Source organism: Onychomys torridus, chromosome 1, assembly GCF_903995425.1.
Source record: "Onychomys torridus chromosome 1, mOncTor1.1, whole genome shotgun sequence".
NCBI lineage: Eukaryota > Metazoa > Chordata > Mammalia > Rodentia > Cricetidae > Onychomys > Onychomys torridus.
In genome coordinates this window covers 16,745,503-16,761,699 of record NC_050443.1, presented here as the reverse complement: position 1 = coordinate 16,761,699, position 16,197 = coordinate 16,745,503, and the positions used below count along the sequence as shown (strand labels likewise).

Sequence of the window (16,197 nt, the reverse complement as noted above, 5' to 3'; positions counted from 1 at the left end):
CCTACCTCAAAAATAAAAAACAGGCAGTACGTGAGAAAGAAAACCCTTCAGAATTCCTCCGTTTTTGGTTTTTGTTTTGTTTTTGGGTTTATTTGCTTGTTTTCAAGACAGGGTTTCTCTGTGTAGTTTTGGTGCCTGTCCTGGATCTCACGCACAGAGATCCGCCTGGCTCTGCCTCCCGAGTGCTGGGATTAAAGGTGTGCACCACCACCATCTGGCACCAAGGTTTTTGTTTGTTTGTTTTTAAGCTTTTTATTGATTCTTTGTGGATTTCACATTATGCACCTTGGTCCACTCCTCTCCCTGTCCCCTCGAATCCACCCTCTGCCCTTTCAACCTCTTCTCTCCCAAAACAAAACGAAGTTTAAAAGAACAACCAAAACAAAAAACAAAAAACAAAACCAATAACAACAATTCTGGGTTCGGAAGCTATAGTGTGCCCCAGTGAGTCATACAGTGACTTTAGTTCATACATCTTGAAAGTGTTCATTGCTATGAGTCATTGGTGTTAGTTTTTTCTCTGTGTAGCCCTTACTGCCCTGGAACTCTCTAGAACACGCTGGCCTGGAACTCAAGAGATCTGCCTATGTCTGCTTCTGCGCGGGGATTGATTAAAGGCATATCCGACGTAGGCAGCTTTTTTTTTTTTTTTTTTTTTTTTTTTTGCATGGGTTTTATGCTTCACATCTTCACATCACTGTAATTAATTATGTATGCAATGTTGTAGTTAATTGAGAACCTACCTCCATTTCCCAAAAGGGCCATATTCATTTGTTGTTAACTCCCTAGGATCTAGCACACCTCTTGACTCATGGTTGTTCCCAAATGGATCACTTAATGTCTGGCTAAGTATCAGGAGTATACAGGAGTCCCTGGCTGCCTCTGAGACTCGAGACGTCTCCAAGGCATGTCTGCCCCTGGGCCTTGAGAGATGAGTTTCCCATGAAAAGTGAGGTAGAAAGAAATGTTGTGATTTGTTTTCCCATGGGTTCATATACTGGAGAAGATAGGTAGGTCCTCAGTGTCATGTGAAGAGGTCGTGGGACCTTTAAAAGGAATTACCTAATGGGAGGACATTGGGGCACTGTTTTGGAAGGAGCTAGAGTAGATCTTATGAAGTTCTGTTGGGCTTTCTGCCTCTGGAGTGCTGGGATTAAAGGCATGCCCAGCAATGGGGGCTTTTTTCTTTCTTTCTTTCTTTTTTTTTTTTTTTTTTAAGATTTATTCATTTCATTTTATGTGTCTGAGTGTTTTGCTTGTGTGCTTATATGTTCACCACAAGTGTGCTTGGTGCCCATGGAAGTCAGAAGAGGGTGTTGGATCTAGAAGTGGAGTCACAGATGGCTGTGAGCCACCATGTGGATACTGGGAATTGAACCCAGGTCCTCTGCAAGAGCAACAAGTGATCTTCACCTCTGAGCCATCTCTCCAGCCCCTTATTTTATTTATTTATTTTTTTATAAAGAGAGCAGGTTGTTGGGCTATAGGTGTAGCTTGGCAGAGTGTCTACCATGCATAATTCCCTTGTCTACAAAGCCAGGACAGCCAGAAATTTGGTGGTTTTTCAAGACAGGGTTTCTCCATGTAACAGCCCTGGCTGTCCCAGAACTGGCTCTGTAGACCAGGGTGGCCTCGAACTCACAGAGACCTACCTTTGCCTCCTGAGTGCTGGGATAAAGGTGTATGCCACCACCATCTGGCTAATTTTTTTAGATGTATTTATTTTATTTTATATGTATGAGTGTTTTCAAAGCCTGTGAAGCCGGGCGGTGGTAGCACACGCCTGTAATTCCAGCACTCGGGAGGCAGAGGCAGGTGGATCTCTGTGAGTTCAAGGCCAGCCTGGTCTACAAAGCGAGTTCCAGGAAAGGTGCAAAGCTACAGAGAAACCCTGTCTCGAAAAAACAGGTGGGGGGAAAAAGGCCTGTGGATGAAAATAAATAAATAAAGGAAGGAAGGAAGGACATGGCTGCTCCTAGGTATAGTGGAGGAGAAAGTTTATTGTAGATAAAAGGGAGAATGTACGTAGAGGCAGGGACATCTGGTAAAGTCCTAGGTCATGTGGGGAGAGGGGGAGGGAAGGGAAAGAAGGAGAGAGGGGAACCAAGTGCAGCAGCCAAAAAGGCCAGGTACAAAAGGGGGTGGGTAACCAGAGTGTCTGGATTATATAGGAAAGAGCCTCTGGGGGAAGGGCAGCCCAGCCCCTAGCATAGAGGGCTGAGGGATGCTGGGAGAACCTGGCGGCCAGGTCGGCTTTGATATGTTAAATAGGTACCTCAGCTGTTTGTCCCAGGGTTTGAGAATTAACAGCCTGCATGTTTGTAGTGTGCCCTGCATGTGCCTGGTACCCACAGAGATCTGGAGGAGGCATCGGGATTCTCTGGTACTGGGTTTAAAGACAGTTGTGAACCACTTTGTAAATTCAATCATCTTTTTTTCTTTTTTGGTTTTTCAAGAAAGGGTTTCTCTGTGTAGCACTGGCTGTCCTGGATCTTGTTCTGTAGACCAGGCTGGCCTCGAACTCACAGAGATCTTCCTGCCTCTGCCTCCCGAGTGCTGGGATTAAAGGCGTGCGCCACCACTGCCCAGCCAAATCTTCATCTTCTTCAAGACCAACAAGTACTATTAACTACTGAGTTACTTTCCAGCCCCAGTGTCTCTGTCTGTCCTCCCCCCACCCCCAAGTCCCCACCAACACCATTCCCTCTCTAGGGTCTCACCTTGTAACTGCCTGGCCTGAAATTTGCTATGTAGACCAGGCTAGTCTTGAACTCATAAATACCTGCCTGCTTTTGCCTCTGAGTGCTGGGATTAAAAGCATGCACCATTACAGCCGGCTGCCGCACCCAATTCTTAATCAATCCCTACAATCTCAGGGAAAGGGAGAGGGATGGAGAAAGTTGGAGCATGACATAGTCACTGGGTATTCCACATCCCTTCAAGGCCATTTTGGGTTTCTCATTGTGGAGTAACAGGCCAGTGGGAAATCACCCTGCCCCTGGACTGTCCCCAGACCTGGGACTTTGAAATCCTCACCCCATGACCCAGGATTAATGGCCTAGTAATACTTCTGACCGTTCTGTACATTTCTACTAGCTCAATGTGCATGCTTCAAAGACCATATAAGAGCCTGCTCGTCTGCCCAGTCCACTGCTGTCTCTGTTCTGGTCAAAGGTAGCTGCCATTCTGGGTTTCTTCCCAATCAATCTCTTGGGTGGAGTTTGTTGCATGGTGTGACTATGGTATTCCTTGGCTCCAGATTGCCAAGATACCCTTGGGCCAGAAAACCCTTTCGCTCATACTTCCCAAAGCAGCATCCTGGTGAATCTGAGGACAGGTGATGACAGAATGTACAGTAAGAACAAAAGCAGGGCGACTTTCAGGAGCCCAGAGAGGGAGTGGTTTCCAGCATGAGAACTTGAGCTGTTGTGCAAAAATAACTCCAAAGCAAAGAGGGTCAAGCTAGGAGGCCGCAAGTAGGGAAAAGTGTTGCTTGCCAAGTCCATCCCAGGAGCTGCATCAGCATTTGTCCTGGGGGAAGACAACTCCAATAGCCTTCCTCACCTCCTCAAGGATTTCAGCCAAGAGCTCACTCTCTGTCAGAGGAATGACAGGACTTTCCTTAAGACCTAGGAGGAGAGAGCACAGGAAGACTCGTACAAAACTCACACACCAACACCAAGAAGAATACAATTCCCAGAAGGACCCAGGGAATAGGCGGGGTGGTTTAAGAGGGTTCCTTGGTATCCTGGGAAATGTAGTTCTAAATAGCTGTTTGCACTTGAGGGTAGGAAGGAGAACAACCCTCTGCTTAGACTGACTCCAGGCTGCAATCCTCCACTCCTTACCTTTATGCAGGCACTCGTGGACGTGGTTGGCTTCATAACTCAAGCATGATCCATTTAAAAAATTGTACTCTTTCCTAAGGACAGGCGGGGGTGGGGGGGTGGGGTGGGGACTCTTTATGCTCATCATTCACCACCAGCTCTGTTGGGCACCATGTTTTGCGAATCTGGAGAAAGATAACAATGAATACTACTTGGCCCTTACCAACAATGCTTTGAGAGCTTTACTCCTAATAATAGGCTTGGTAGGCCCAGGATGAGCTAGGGCACCTGAGAGCTAAAACTTCACCCCTGATTCGATTTGTGAGATTCAAGCCTGCCTCTTGCCTGAATTGGGTTTGAAGAGTTTGCTTCTTAGCAACGATCCTGTCACACTAAGACCCTGTTGTCTCCTTGGAATCAAAACTACCTTAGACTTGAGTACCAGCTCCTCCTTCAGCCAAGAAATAAAGACTCACAGCCCATTGTTGGCTGGCATCATCACTCCTGGCTCATATATATATTTGAGACAGTGGTGGGTGTGGGCTTGTGTATGTGTGGGGGTGTCTCATGTAGCCCAGGCTGGATTCCAACTCCCAGTGAAGCTGAGATTGACCTTGGACTTCTGATTCTTCTGCCTGATATTCCAAGTGTGTACCACCATACCTGGTTCCCATACAACACTTTCTATAGCATGAGATCCCACAGAGACATTGCATCTGGCTTCAACTCCAAAGTGCTAACCTAGGCTTTGAGCTACCTTTTGTTTGAAGTGTTTAATCTTTTTTTTTTTTTTTTTTTTAAATGTGACTCAGGCCACAGGCTCTGGTTTTCATTTGGAGGTAGGAGAATAGTCTATGTTCCCATCTCACTCTTGCCCAGATTTCAGGTTCTGCTTCTGGGTAGAATTTAGAGACTTGGTGTTGGGCAAAGGGATACCCTGAAGATATAGAAGCACATTTCATAGACATAATAAACTAAAGGGCAGTGTTGGTGCATGCCTTTAATCCCAGCACTCGGGAGGCAGAGCCAGGTGGATCTCTGTGAGTTCGAGGCCAGCCTGGTCTCCAAAGCGAGTTCCAGGAAAGGCGCAAAGCTACACAGAGAAACCGTGTCTCAAAAAAAAAAAAAAAAAAAAAACCAAAAACTAAATAAATAGATAGATAGATAGATAGATAGATAGATATAAACTAAAGGGGAAATTGTGGAACCAAGACAGCCACCATGGAGTTTGAAACAATAAGTGCCTATTGTCCATGGATCCTTCTGAAGAGGATGAGGCAATCTCACAGATCATGTCTTTGACTGGACATCAGCTGTAGCTGAGTGGTCAGACTCTCCACATTCTGCTTCTCCAGTTTCTTGGTGAAGAGTGTTTTGGTGGATGGTGGAGGCCCCCATACCCTCAGTGCACTGTGACAGCCTAAAGATGTCCTTCAGGCAGAGATCACCAGGTGAGGCTGCATCTTCTGTAGTGAAGAGAGCAGGTCCTGGAAGTCATCTTGCTCCTTAGGAGGGTACACTGAGCAGCAGCTACTTCTTGGCGCCTCCACTCTCTTAATCAAGCTGCTGCCACTGACCTGGGCTCAGAGCTCCCATTGCCTCAAACATGGGCTCCACAGCGGTCATGACCTGGGCCGTGCTCTGCTGCTACCAGGCTAGCAGCTCCTGGAGTTCCAGTGTTTGATTCCTATCCGAGTTCTTCCTGAGGATTCAGAGCCTTTGCAAAGCTAGTAACTAGAGGACGTGGCACACCAAGAGGCCTCATGGCTAAGAACTGCTTAGGTAAATGCTTCCTTCAAATAACTGCAGATTGCTTAAAGGTATAAATCCTGCTGGGCGGTGGGGACACAGGCCTTTAATTCCAGCACTTGGGAGGCAGAAGCAGGCAATCCTGTGCATTCAAGGCCAACCTGGTCTACAAAGCAAGTTCAAGGACAGCTAGAGCTGTGTAACACAGAGAAACCCTGTCTCCAAAAACAAAAAGAAAAGGGTGTAAATCTTTTAACAATAAAAAAGCTTGTGGCAGAGCCATGGGCAGTCAGCTCCCCAGAAGCTGATTGCCCTGCTCTTGCTAAGCCCAAATTCATCCTAGAGTGGCCCTTTTTCTTCCAAGGGCCACACAAAACAACACTGACAACCTTCCTTCTTAGCTGGTAGAAGATCTGGAAGCAGCAGCCCTCTGCCCACTTGTAGGACAGAAAGCAAACACTGAGAGGTCAGGAGGGACATGAGGGAAGGATGGGAGAGAAGTCCTTCAAAATGCAGGAAAAGGCTCCGATTATTCCATAGCTTGACTTGCTGCAGATAGGGTTTCTTCCTCTCTCTTCAGGTTTTTTTCACTGACATTTGGGGATCAAACACACTCTCAGCTGCGCACGAAAAGGGATTCTAGGACTGAGCTGTGCACACAGCCCCTCACTGGAGGGTTCTAGGCAGGTGCTAGATCTCTGTCTCTAGATTCTTTCTGCTTTTTGTTTTTGAAGGTGTTGCTAAGTAGTTCAGACTGTCCTTGAAATCCCTCTGTAGCCCAGAATGGCCTGGAACTATGACTAAGACATGCAAGCCACGTCTTCCAGTGAGCCAAGCTTTCAGACCCAAAATAGGAGTTCTTTCTAGCAACTGTATTCCAGGATTCCAGGAAAATCTGACCTGTGATGATACACAGATTGTGTCTGGGAACAACTGGAAAGTCCTAAGCCTGGCTAGCATTATGTTTAGAACATAAACTGTTCACAGCAGAGGTGAGTGTGGGCCTGGGAGGTTATATCCACTCTTGGTGCTCATTGAGTTCTTGGCTTCCTAGCTGTCATGGTATCAACAAACTGTGTGGAAAGCTTCCCTTGCTACAGACCAAATTGGTTCAGTCTCCTTGCCTTCCCACCGTGATGAACCGACAGGTCTTGAACCCTGAGCCAAGGTGAACCTCCCCTCAGTTAGCTGCTTCTGTCAGGTATCGGTCACAGGAACAGGAAAGGCAGCAAACATAAGTGGAAAGAACTCAGGGCTAGAGCATAACTTGGTGGCGGAGCACCTGTTTAGCAGTCGGGACGGCCAGGCTTCCATCCTAGCACCAAAAAACAAACATCAAAAGAGCTGGTTTGTCCTAAGGCCTCGGAATATGGACGTGGTCTCAAGGCTGAAACCCCATCCCTTGGTTGTTAAGGAGTCTGAATGTCTCAGAAGCAGGGTGACAAAATGGTTGTTACTTTATGGGATGTCTTACCTGGGCCATGCACGCCCTTAGCACCAACCATATATGCTGTGTTAGTGAGGTTGGAGGTGATGCTACAGGTGAAGCTACCGTGGACCCCTCCTGGGTACTGAAGTAGCACACTGACAGTGTCATCCACACCTGTAACGAAAGCACAGGTCAGCACAGGCCAGGGTCACCGGTGAGTCCTGGGACAGACTGTGACAGGCCTCCAACCTTGGCCCAAACACTTGGCCTGGTTTTTGTTGGTGGTGTTTTGTTTCATCTCGGTTTTGTTTTTTTGTTTTGTTTTTTTTTGTTGTTGTTGTTTTTGTTTTTTTGCAGGGTTTTGTTTATTTGTTTGAGACAGAATCTTCTGGAGCTTGGGCTGATGCCAAACTTCTTAGGGATTAGACAATTATTTACAAATCCTCTTGTCTCCATTTCCTAACAGTTGGGATTAACAGACATCATCATGCTTGGCTGAATAGTTTTGTTTTGTTTTGTTTTTTGAGTTTCTCTGTGTAGTTTTGGTGCCTTTCCTGGAACTCACCCTGTAGACCAGGCTGGCCTCAAACTCAGAGAATCCACCTGGCTCTGCCTCCCAAGTGCTGGGATTAAAGGCGTGCACCACCGCCGGCCAGCTTTTTAGATTTGGTTTTTATACCTTTATTATTAGTGTGTATATAGGCATGTTGTACATGCAGAGAGACATGTGTCAGAGCACACCTGTAGAAGTCAGAAAATTCTCTCTCCATCTTTTTCTAAGTTCTGGGGATCAAACTCTGGTCTTGAGGATTCCATGGTAAATACCTTTGACCTGATGAGGCATCTCACCTGGCTGCTGTTTTCTTTTATCAAACAAGGCTTTACTGTATAGTCCAGGCTGGCTTTGAACTCATAGCATCTTCCTGCCTTGGCAACCAAAGGGCTGGGATTACAGGCTTCAACCACAATGCCCTGAATTAATTATGTACTTTGAATGAGTATGGTATCCGAATTATGCCTCAGGGCTGGAGAGATGGCTCAGTAGGTAAGAGCCTGTACTGCTCTTGTAGAGTAAGTGGGTTCAGTTCCCAGCACCCACACGGCACCTCACAACTGTCTGTAACTCCAGTTCCAAGGGATCTGATGCCCTCTTTAGACCTCCCGTGGCATCTAGCCTTCATGTGGTACACAGAGGCTCTTGCAAGCAAAACACCCATACACATAAAAGAAAACTATTTTTGTTTGTTTGCTTGTTTTTCTTTTTTTTGAGATAAGGTTTCTCTGTATAGCCTGTCCTGGAATTCACTCTGAAGACGAGGCTGGCCTTGAACTCACAGATATCTACCTGCCTCTGCCTCCTGAGGGCTGGGATTAAAGGTGTGCACCACCACCGCCCGCTTGTTTGTTTGTTTTTCAAACAGGGTTTCTCTGTGAAGCCCAGGTTGTCCTGGATCTCTCTATGTCGATCAGGCTGGCCTGGAATTCACAGAGATCTGCCTCCTGAGTGCTGGGATTAAAAGAGTGATGTAGCACAGCCCCAGAACTCACTTTTTAAAGGTATTACTTTCTGAGTGAGTAAATGACTAAATGAACCTATTCTTTCAAAAATATGTATTGCATTTGTATGTGTGTGGGCGTGTATGTGTGTGCTTGCATGTGTGTGTATATGTGTGTGTGCATGTGTGTGTGTGGGTGGGGGGGAGTGCCTGTGGAGACTTGAAGAGGGTTTTGATCTCCTGTATCTGGAGTTCCAGGTAATTGTGAATGGGTGCTGCAAACTGAACTGAGGTTGTCTGTAAAAGCAGTAAGCATTTAATCTCAGAAGCACCCTGAACCACCCTTTCCTGTAAAGAACCTACTTTGTTGTTACAATCATTCCATTAATCCAGCTTTAAAAAAACAAAATAGGGGGGCTGGAGAGAAAGCTCAGGGGTTAAGAACACTGACTGCTCTTCCAGAGGTCCTGAGTTCAATTCCCAGCAACCACATGGTGGCTCACAACCATCTGTGATGAGATCTGGCGCCCTCTTCTGGCCTGCAGGCAGACATGCTGTATACATAATAAATAAACAAATAAATAAATAAATAAATAAATAAACAAATAAATAAATAAACAAATCTTTAAAAAAAAACTTACAAAGTTACATAGATCCTCTGTGAATTCAAGGCCAGCCTGGTCTACAAAGTGAGTTCCAGGAAAGGTGCAAAACTATACAGAGAAACCCTGTCTCGAAAAAAAAAAAGAAAAAAAAGTTACATAGATCACAGATAAGCCACTTGTGTTACTTTGAAATAAAATCGAGACCTGAGCATGTAGGTGAGTTGTAGAGTGCTGGCCTGATGAGGAGGAAGAAACAGTGGATTTTGGCAGGACAGACCTGCAATTCAGCACCTGGAAGGAGGACCAGGAAGTTCATGGTCTTCTTGAGCTACAGTTTGTTTTCAGGGCTAGCTTGTGCTACTTGAGATGCTGTGGCAGGAAAATTTAAAACAACAGTAATAATTAAAAGCAATATAAAACAAACAAACCAGAAAGAAAAAGAGGAGGCTGGAGAGATTGTTCAGTGGTTAAGAGCACAACTGTGCTTCCAGAGGATCTGAAGAGGCCTAAAACGACATTAGTGCAGCCATGGCAGGCTGCAGACTAACAGTACTGGGCTAGGCCTCAGCAGTACAACAACCAGGAAAAGCCACAAACTGTACCCTGCAGGGGGCCAGTCAGAACCGAGACAAACAAGTATTAAATGCTCTAGTACATAAAGGATAGCGTATATAATCTGTATATAAATTGCCAATTTCCTAGTAGCAAGGCCAGTACCAATCTCTGTTTGACAAGGCTTCAGTTACTTCACTCCTGACCAATCAACCTCCATCTAAATCTGGAATTCCCCTACCCCGCCCCCCAATCCTTTACTCCTTAAAAACTCTGCCTCAGGCAGATCTTTGTGAATTCAAGGCCAACCTATGCTACAGAGCGAGATCCAGGAAAGGTGCAAAGCTAAAACAAACAAACAAACAAACAAACAACCCTGCCTCAATGCTCTCCCTGATCCAATCTCTATGTCAGACAGGGTTTCTCTGTGTAACAACCCTGGCTGTCCTGAAACTCGATCTGTAGACCAGGATGGCCTTGAATTCACAGATATCCACTTGCCTCTGCCTCCCTGGGATTAAAGGCGTGCACCACCACCACCACCACCACCACCACCACCACCACCACCCCACCCCACCCCCCACCCACCCCCACCCCACCCCCTGCTGATTTATCTGATTTATTTATTTTTATTTGGTGAGTATTTGTGTTTGTATGTCTACCACTTGTATGCTTGGTGTCCAAGGAGGTTACAAGAAGGCATCAGATCCATTGGTATTTGAGTACATCAAATCCTCTTGCAGATCATCGATGACCCTTAACTTCTGATCCATCTCTCCAGTGACCAAATTTTGTTTTATTTTGGTTGATTTGTAGGGACAGATCTCACTATTTAGCTGTGTATGGCCTGGGACTCACTCTGTAAAGCAGGCTGGCCTGGCACACACGGAGATTCACCTGCCTCTGCCTCCAGATTAAATGATTGCACCACCATACCCGGCTAATTGTTTATGTACATATTTGTTTTTTCTGAGACAGGATTTTTGGTGCCTGTCCTGGATCTCCATCTGTAGACCAGGCTGGCCTCCCAAGTGCTGGGATTAAAGGTGTGCACCACCACTGCCCACTATTTCTTTTGCTTTCTTTCATTTTTTTGGTTTTTCGAGACAGGTTTTCCTTTGTATAGCCCTGGCTGTCCTGTAACTTGCTCTGTAGACCAGTTTGGCCCTGAATTCAGAGATCCACTCCTCCTGAGTGCTGGGATTAAAGGCATGTGCCACCACAGCCCAACACCAATTGTTTGTACTTAAGTGCTCACCATTTGTCTTAATAGTTACTTCAATTCTTCATCAACTCCCACGACACCCCTATTATTAACATTTGGCCAGTCAAGTAATTAAAACTCAGCCATCCAGTTTCTGACCACGTGGTAGAGTGGCATGCATGCCCCGTGGAGAGCTGACCAGTGTGAAAGCGTAAAGGAGTGCAGGGTGGAGTTGGGAGCCAGGTTCTGAAGGAGACATTGGGCCCTGCCTACCTTTCCGAGGAGGCCCTAGTTCTTGAACTACATTTCCCAGGAAGCCATGGGGTAGCCCCCCCCCCCCGCGCACGCGCCTAAACTACATATACATGTGCCTCTGGCGATTCTGGGAATGGTAGTTCTTTGTGTGTCTAGTGCGTAGCTAGGAGAGGCGTCCCTCAAGGAAGTCCCTCTAGCGGTCTAACTTGTTCTCAGGTGGTAGGGAGGAGGAGCAGGGGAATTGGGAGAGAACGCCTCCTACGGCCATCTAGCAGAGAAAGCGCCGTACCTGTTTCATGGATCCTTCCCACGGCTGAAATCTTCTCTGGCTTCTGCGCACCGAAGACCATGGAGAGTAACTGGACGCAGTAGACGCCTCGGTCCGGCAGGCCGCCGCCGGCCTGGCCCCAGTCTCTGGACGGGCAAACAGTTTAAATCTAGCCTCATTTCTGCCCGGGCCACTCGTAGGTCCCCAACACTTCCTTGCACCAAAACTTCCCGCAGAGCCTCCATGGCAGGAAAAAACAGGCTCCACATGGCCTGCAAAGCGAGCGGGGGCCCAAGGAAACAGAGACATCAGTATTCAGGAGGTAGTCCAGCACACCTCCCTTAGGATCCCAGTCTTGAGGGATACCCACTGCTTTCCCTACCCAAACACACCTCTAGCCTTCCACAGCCCATAGCCCCAACATAAGGTCCCGCCTTCCACTTTCCAACTGGGGCCATGGCCCAGTTTCCCTTTCCAACTGCCTCTGTCCCATACACGTTTTTGTTTGTTTATTTTTTATTTTTTTAGATAGGGTATTATGTAGCCCAGGCTGGCTTCAAACTCATTATGTAACAGAAGTGAGTCTTAATTGAGGAACTACCTAGATCAGATTGGCCTGTGGGGAAGTGTCTTGATTTTTAAACCATGTAGGAGGGCCCAGTTCAGCACAGGCTTCACTATTCCTTGGGCAGGTGGGCCTGAACCCAGAGCCTTGGGTTAGGGAAGCGCTCTAGCCTCTTCCCTAGAGATGAGATAGCATCTCTAGCCCTTAAAAAACTTGAGATCTGTGGGCATGGTGGCACACACCTTTACTCCCTGCACTCGGGTTGCAGATGCAGGTAGAGTTTGAGGCCAGCCTGGTCTACATAGTGAATTCCAGGATAGCCAGGATTATCTCCAATAAAGAAAAAAAGGCCTTTGCCTGAAAAAGGTTCTTCTCTGTGTGTGTCTCTCTCCAAACGCCCTCTCTTCTCTCTCCCCTAAAATCTGACATGGAGAATGGTCCATACATTCTGAGGAAGTTCTGTCCATTTGCTAAGGATTATGACTCCATCAGACTTGCATGAGTCCTCTGGCTGCACTGTCTGAGAAAGGCCTCATGTAGTACAGGCTGGCTTCAGTCTCTCTGTAGCTGAAGATAACCTTGCACTTTTTAATAAAGTTTATTATTATATTTTGAGTCTGAATGTGCACATGTACATGCAGGTGCCCCCAAAGACCAGAAGAGGGCAGCAGATTCCCTGAAACTGGAGGTGCAGAACAAGCCAGTGTGTGGGCTGAGACCTGAACTCTGGTCCTCTGGAAGAACAGCCAGTGTTCTTAATTTCTAAGGCATCTCTCCAGTTCTAACTCTAAACCCACCCTCCCTTCCTTCCTCTCTCCTTTCTTTCTCTCTCTCTCTCTCTCTCTCTCTCTCTCTCTCTCTCTCTCTCTCTTTCTTTTTTTGAGACACAATCTTGCAACCCTGCCTAGCTTGGAACTCACAAAGATTCCAGTGCTAAGATCGAAAGTGTCTACCACCATGCTGGGCAGCCTTGAACTTTTAATCCTCCTGCCTCTGCCTCCTTCCCAGTACTGAGATGTCAGAAGCGAACCACCGCACTGGTTCATGTGGTGCTGAGGATGGAACCCAGGGCTTCCTCCATGCCAGGCAAACACTGTCCACAGAGCTTCATCGCCAGCATCTCTTCAGCATCACTTGGTTGGCTTCTCTCTCTCTCTCTCTCTCTCCCCCTTCCTTCCTTCCTTTTTTTTTTTTTTTTTTTTTTTTTTTTTGGTTTTTCGAGACAGGGTTTCTCTGTGTAGCTTTGCACCTTTCTCCTAGAACTCACTCTGTAGACTAGGCTGGCCTCAAACTCACAGAGATCAGCCTGGCTCTGCCTCTTGAGTGCTGGGATTAAAGACATGTGCCACCAGTGTCCGGCTCTTCCTTCCTTCCTTCCTTTCTTTCTTTCTTTCTTTCTTTCTTTCTTTCTTTCTTTCTTTTTAAGACAAGATCTCACTGTGCAGCTCTAGCTGGCTGGAAATTTGCTATGTAGACAAGGCTGGACTCGAACTCACAGAGATCTTCCTGCCTCTGCCTCCTGAGTGCTGGAATTAAAACCATGGGCTACCACTGCCCAGCTAAATCACTAATTTTGTAAGTCACAGTTTGGTGGCAACTTTTTAGTCTCCCATTAGCTTTGCCATCTCTGACTGGAGCCATGTAATGGGTTAAAAACTGCATTGCCTTGAAGGTTACCTCCCCTGTGCGGGGATGGAGCTCTGGAAAAGTCTTTCCATTACTCCTGTTCTGCAGGAGAAAGAAGCTGTTTGTGGACCAGCATTTCAGTCTCCCGGAAGAAGCTACTGTTCGTGTCTGTGGTTTCCTCGGGTTCACAGAGCAAGCAGTAACCCGAAGACAGCCGCAGTGTGTGCCTCTGGAAAGCTGAACTCCTGCATGCTGTGGGACTCTCCTGAGCGACTGGGCTGCCTGACACACTTCCCTACAACTCCCTAGGGAAGTCTTGTACCAGCCACCCCTAAGCAAAATGGCCTCTGTCTTTTTTGGTTTTCTTGCTTTCCAAATCAATCCTTTTTCTAACCTGACCTCAGTCGCTGGCCTCTCCAAGTGGGGAACAGTGGACTTGGGTTTGTGCTTGCAACAGATGCTAGATTCGGTTATACCCGGGCCTCAGAGAGATTCTGATCTTTGGCATTTCGACTGTGGGCAAGCTTGGGCAACTGTGTTTAGTAATGGCAGCTGGTGCTATGTGGATGTCAGAAGGCCCTCCAGGCTTCCCTCCATCAGGAAGATGCCCTGAGAACGGGCCTCTGCAGCCACCTCCAGAACTTCTGCTGCGTTCACACCCATGGGTTTCTTGCAAAGGACAGCTTTGCCCGCTGCCAGGCAGGGGAGCACCACCGACTTGTGCTGGGGATGCTGGGTGGTGACATAGGCCACCTCTGGAGTAGAGGGAAGGAGATAGTCTGCAGCACCGCCCACAGGGAGAGGCCTGTCGCCAACGTTCAGGGACAAAGTGGTGTATCTAATCCTAATCATCTCATGGAGAAGAGACTAACAAGTTTTTGGGAGGCTGGGGCAGGAGGATAATCAAACTGAGACCAGCCTGGGCTGTCTCAAACATCCAAGGGGCCAGGCATGGTAGCCCAGGCCTTTAATCCCAGCACTTAGAAACTGGAAACCAAGGCAGGCAGAGCTCTGTGAGTTCGAGGCCAGTCTGGTCCACATACTGAGTTCCAGGGCAGCCAGGGCTACACAGTGAGACCCTCTCTCAAACTAAAACAAAGTGTTGGTATACAGCTCTGTGGAGCCTATCAGTCGATCCCCAATGCTGCAAAATAAACAAAGAAACAAATTCTTAACAGATCCCCTAGCATCCTGAGAAATTTAAGACTTACCACTGGGTAGGGGATTTAGCTCAGTGGTAGAGTGCTTGCCTAGCAAGCGCAAGGCCCTGGGTTTGATCCTCAGCTCCAAAACAAAACCAAAACCAAAAACAAACAAACAAACAAGAAACAAACAACAACAACAACAACAACAACAACAAAAAACACAACTTAACACTTGGCCTTAGCTACAGCAGCCTGGCATCCAAGCACAATTTAGTATTGTTAGCCCAGCCTCTGGCCAAGTCATTCCTTTTAACTCTGCTTCCTACCCAGCAGAACCTAAGTCTTTTCAAAGCCTAGTCAGCTGCACCTGCTGTTTTGGAGGTGTGTGTGTCTTGGAACTCGCTCTATAGATCACAGATCCATCTGCCTCTGCCTCCTGAGTGCTGGGATTAAAGACGTGTGCCACGACTGCCTGGTGTCAGGGGCACCTGCAATCACACGTTTACCACAGCACAGGCAAGAGGCTGTGCCTAGCTCTGCCCCTACCTTGTCATCCAGCCACTCACCCATGTCTGGGTCCTTTGCTAGCTCCTCGTAGGAGCCATATGCCTTGGGGATGTTGAATTTCTGGGCAAACGCCTTCGCCCTGTTCAGGTCCCTGCAGCCACTGCTACTACCTGGTGTCAGATTCAAAGGCTTGAGGTGGACCCTTGTAGCAGATAAGTGGATGGGAGGCAAGCACGGGAAGAGGCTGAAACGGGGGCTGGAGCCTCCTCCAAGATGGCTAGGGAAGATGAATATCTGTCTGGAGGGAGGAGGAGGAGGAGGAGGAGGAGGAGGAGGATGGAAAAGCCAGATTTATGCGGTGCCCAGGCTCAGGCCAGCCTAGGCTACAGAAGAAGAGTCCAAGGCCATCCTGGGTGCACGGCAAGACTCTGTCTGAGTAAGAAGGGAAAGCAGGGCCCAGACCCTGGCTGCGCGATAGCTTCTCCTCCACCTCTTCAAACCTGGGGTGAAAACAAGTCCCTTATGGCCTCGGGGACCAGAAGAGGAGCTCAGCATCCCTTCTCCTCTCAGACCTAGGGACTCGCCACCCTCAGACTCCCGTCCCTCAGACTCCCGTCCCTCAGACCAGGGACCTGTCCTTAGACCAGAGGCTCCCTCTTCCCTTGGACCCGGGGTCTCACACCTGGTGCTCCGAGGGAGGCAGTGAGCTGAGCATGGTGGTGAAGTTGCTGGCGATCAAGCCAGCTGACGTGATGCCCCAGCACAGCGCCATCCTGACCACTGCCTGGGTATCTTCTGTCTGTGAGGTGCTGCCCCCGGGTGGCTACTAAGACAGACTGCTCTGCAGGGCTGGAGGCGGGGCCAACGGAACCCTGCACTGCCAGGCTGGACCTTCAGAGGGGCAGGACATCATCACCTTCTGCGTGTTTTGAGACTTTGACCTTTAAAGGACACAACTGAAGAGTTAGT

At 47.8% G+C, this 16,197-nt stretch overlaps 1 protein-coding gene across 1 annotated transcript; it reads right to left on the bottom strand.

Moving 5' to 3' along the window:
• Positions 1 to 2,668: 2,668 nt before the first annotated feature.
• Dhdh (dihydrodiol dehydrogenase) lies at positions 2,669 to 16,062 on the bottom strand. Its single transcript, XM_036198960.1, is given in 11 exon segments — positions 2,669 to 3,629; positions 3,849 to 3,954; positions 3,956 to 4,012; positions 4,116 to 4,122; positions 7,062 to 7,179; positions 11,407 to 11,537; positions 11,539 to 11,659; positions 14,170 to 14,331; positions 15,288 to 15,388; positions 15,646 to 15,654; positions 15,909 to 16,062. Coding segments are annotated over 11 exon segments (1,014 nt in total). The 5' UTR covers positions 16,001 to 16,062; the 3' UTR covers positions 2,669 to 3,519.
• Positions 16,063 to 16,197: the final 135 nt, after the last annotated feature.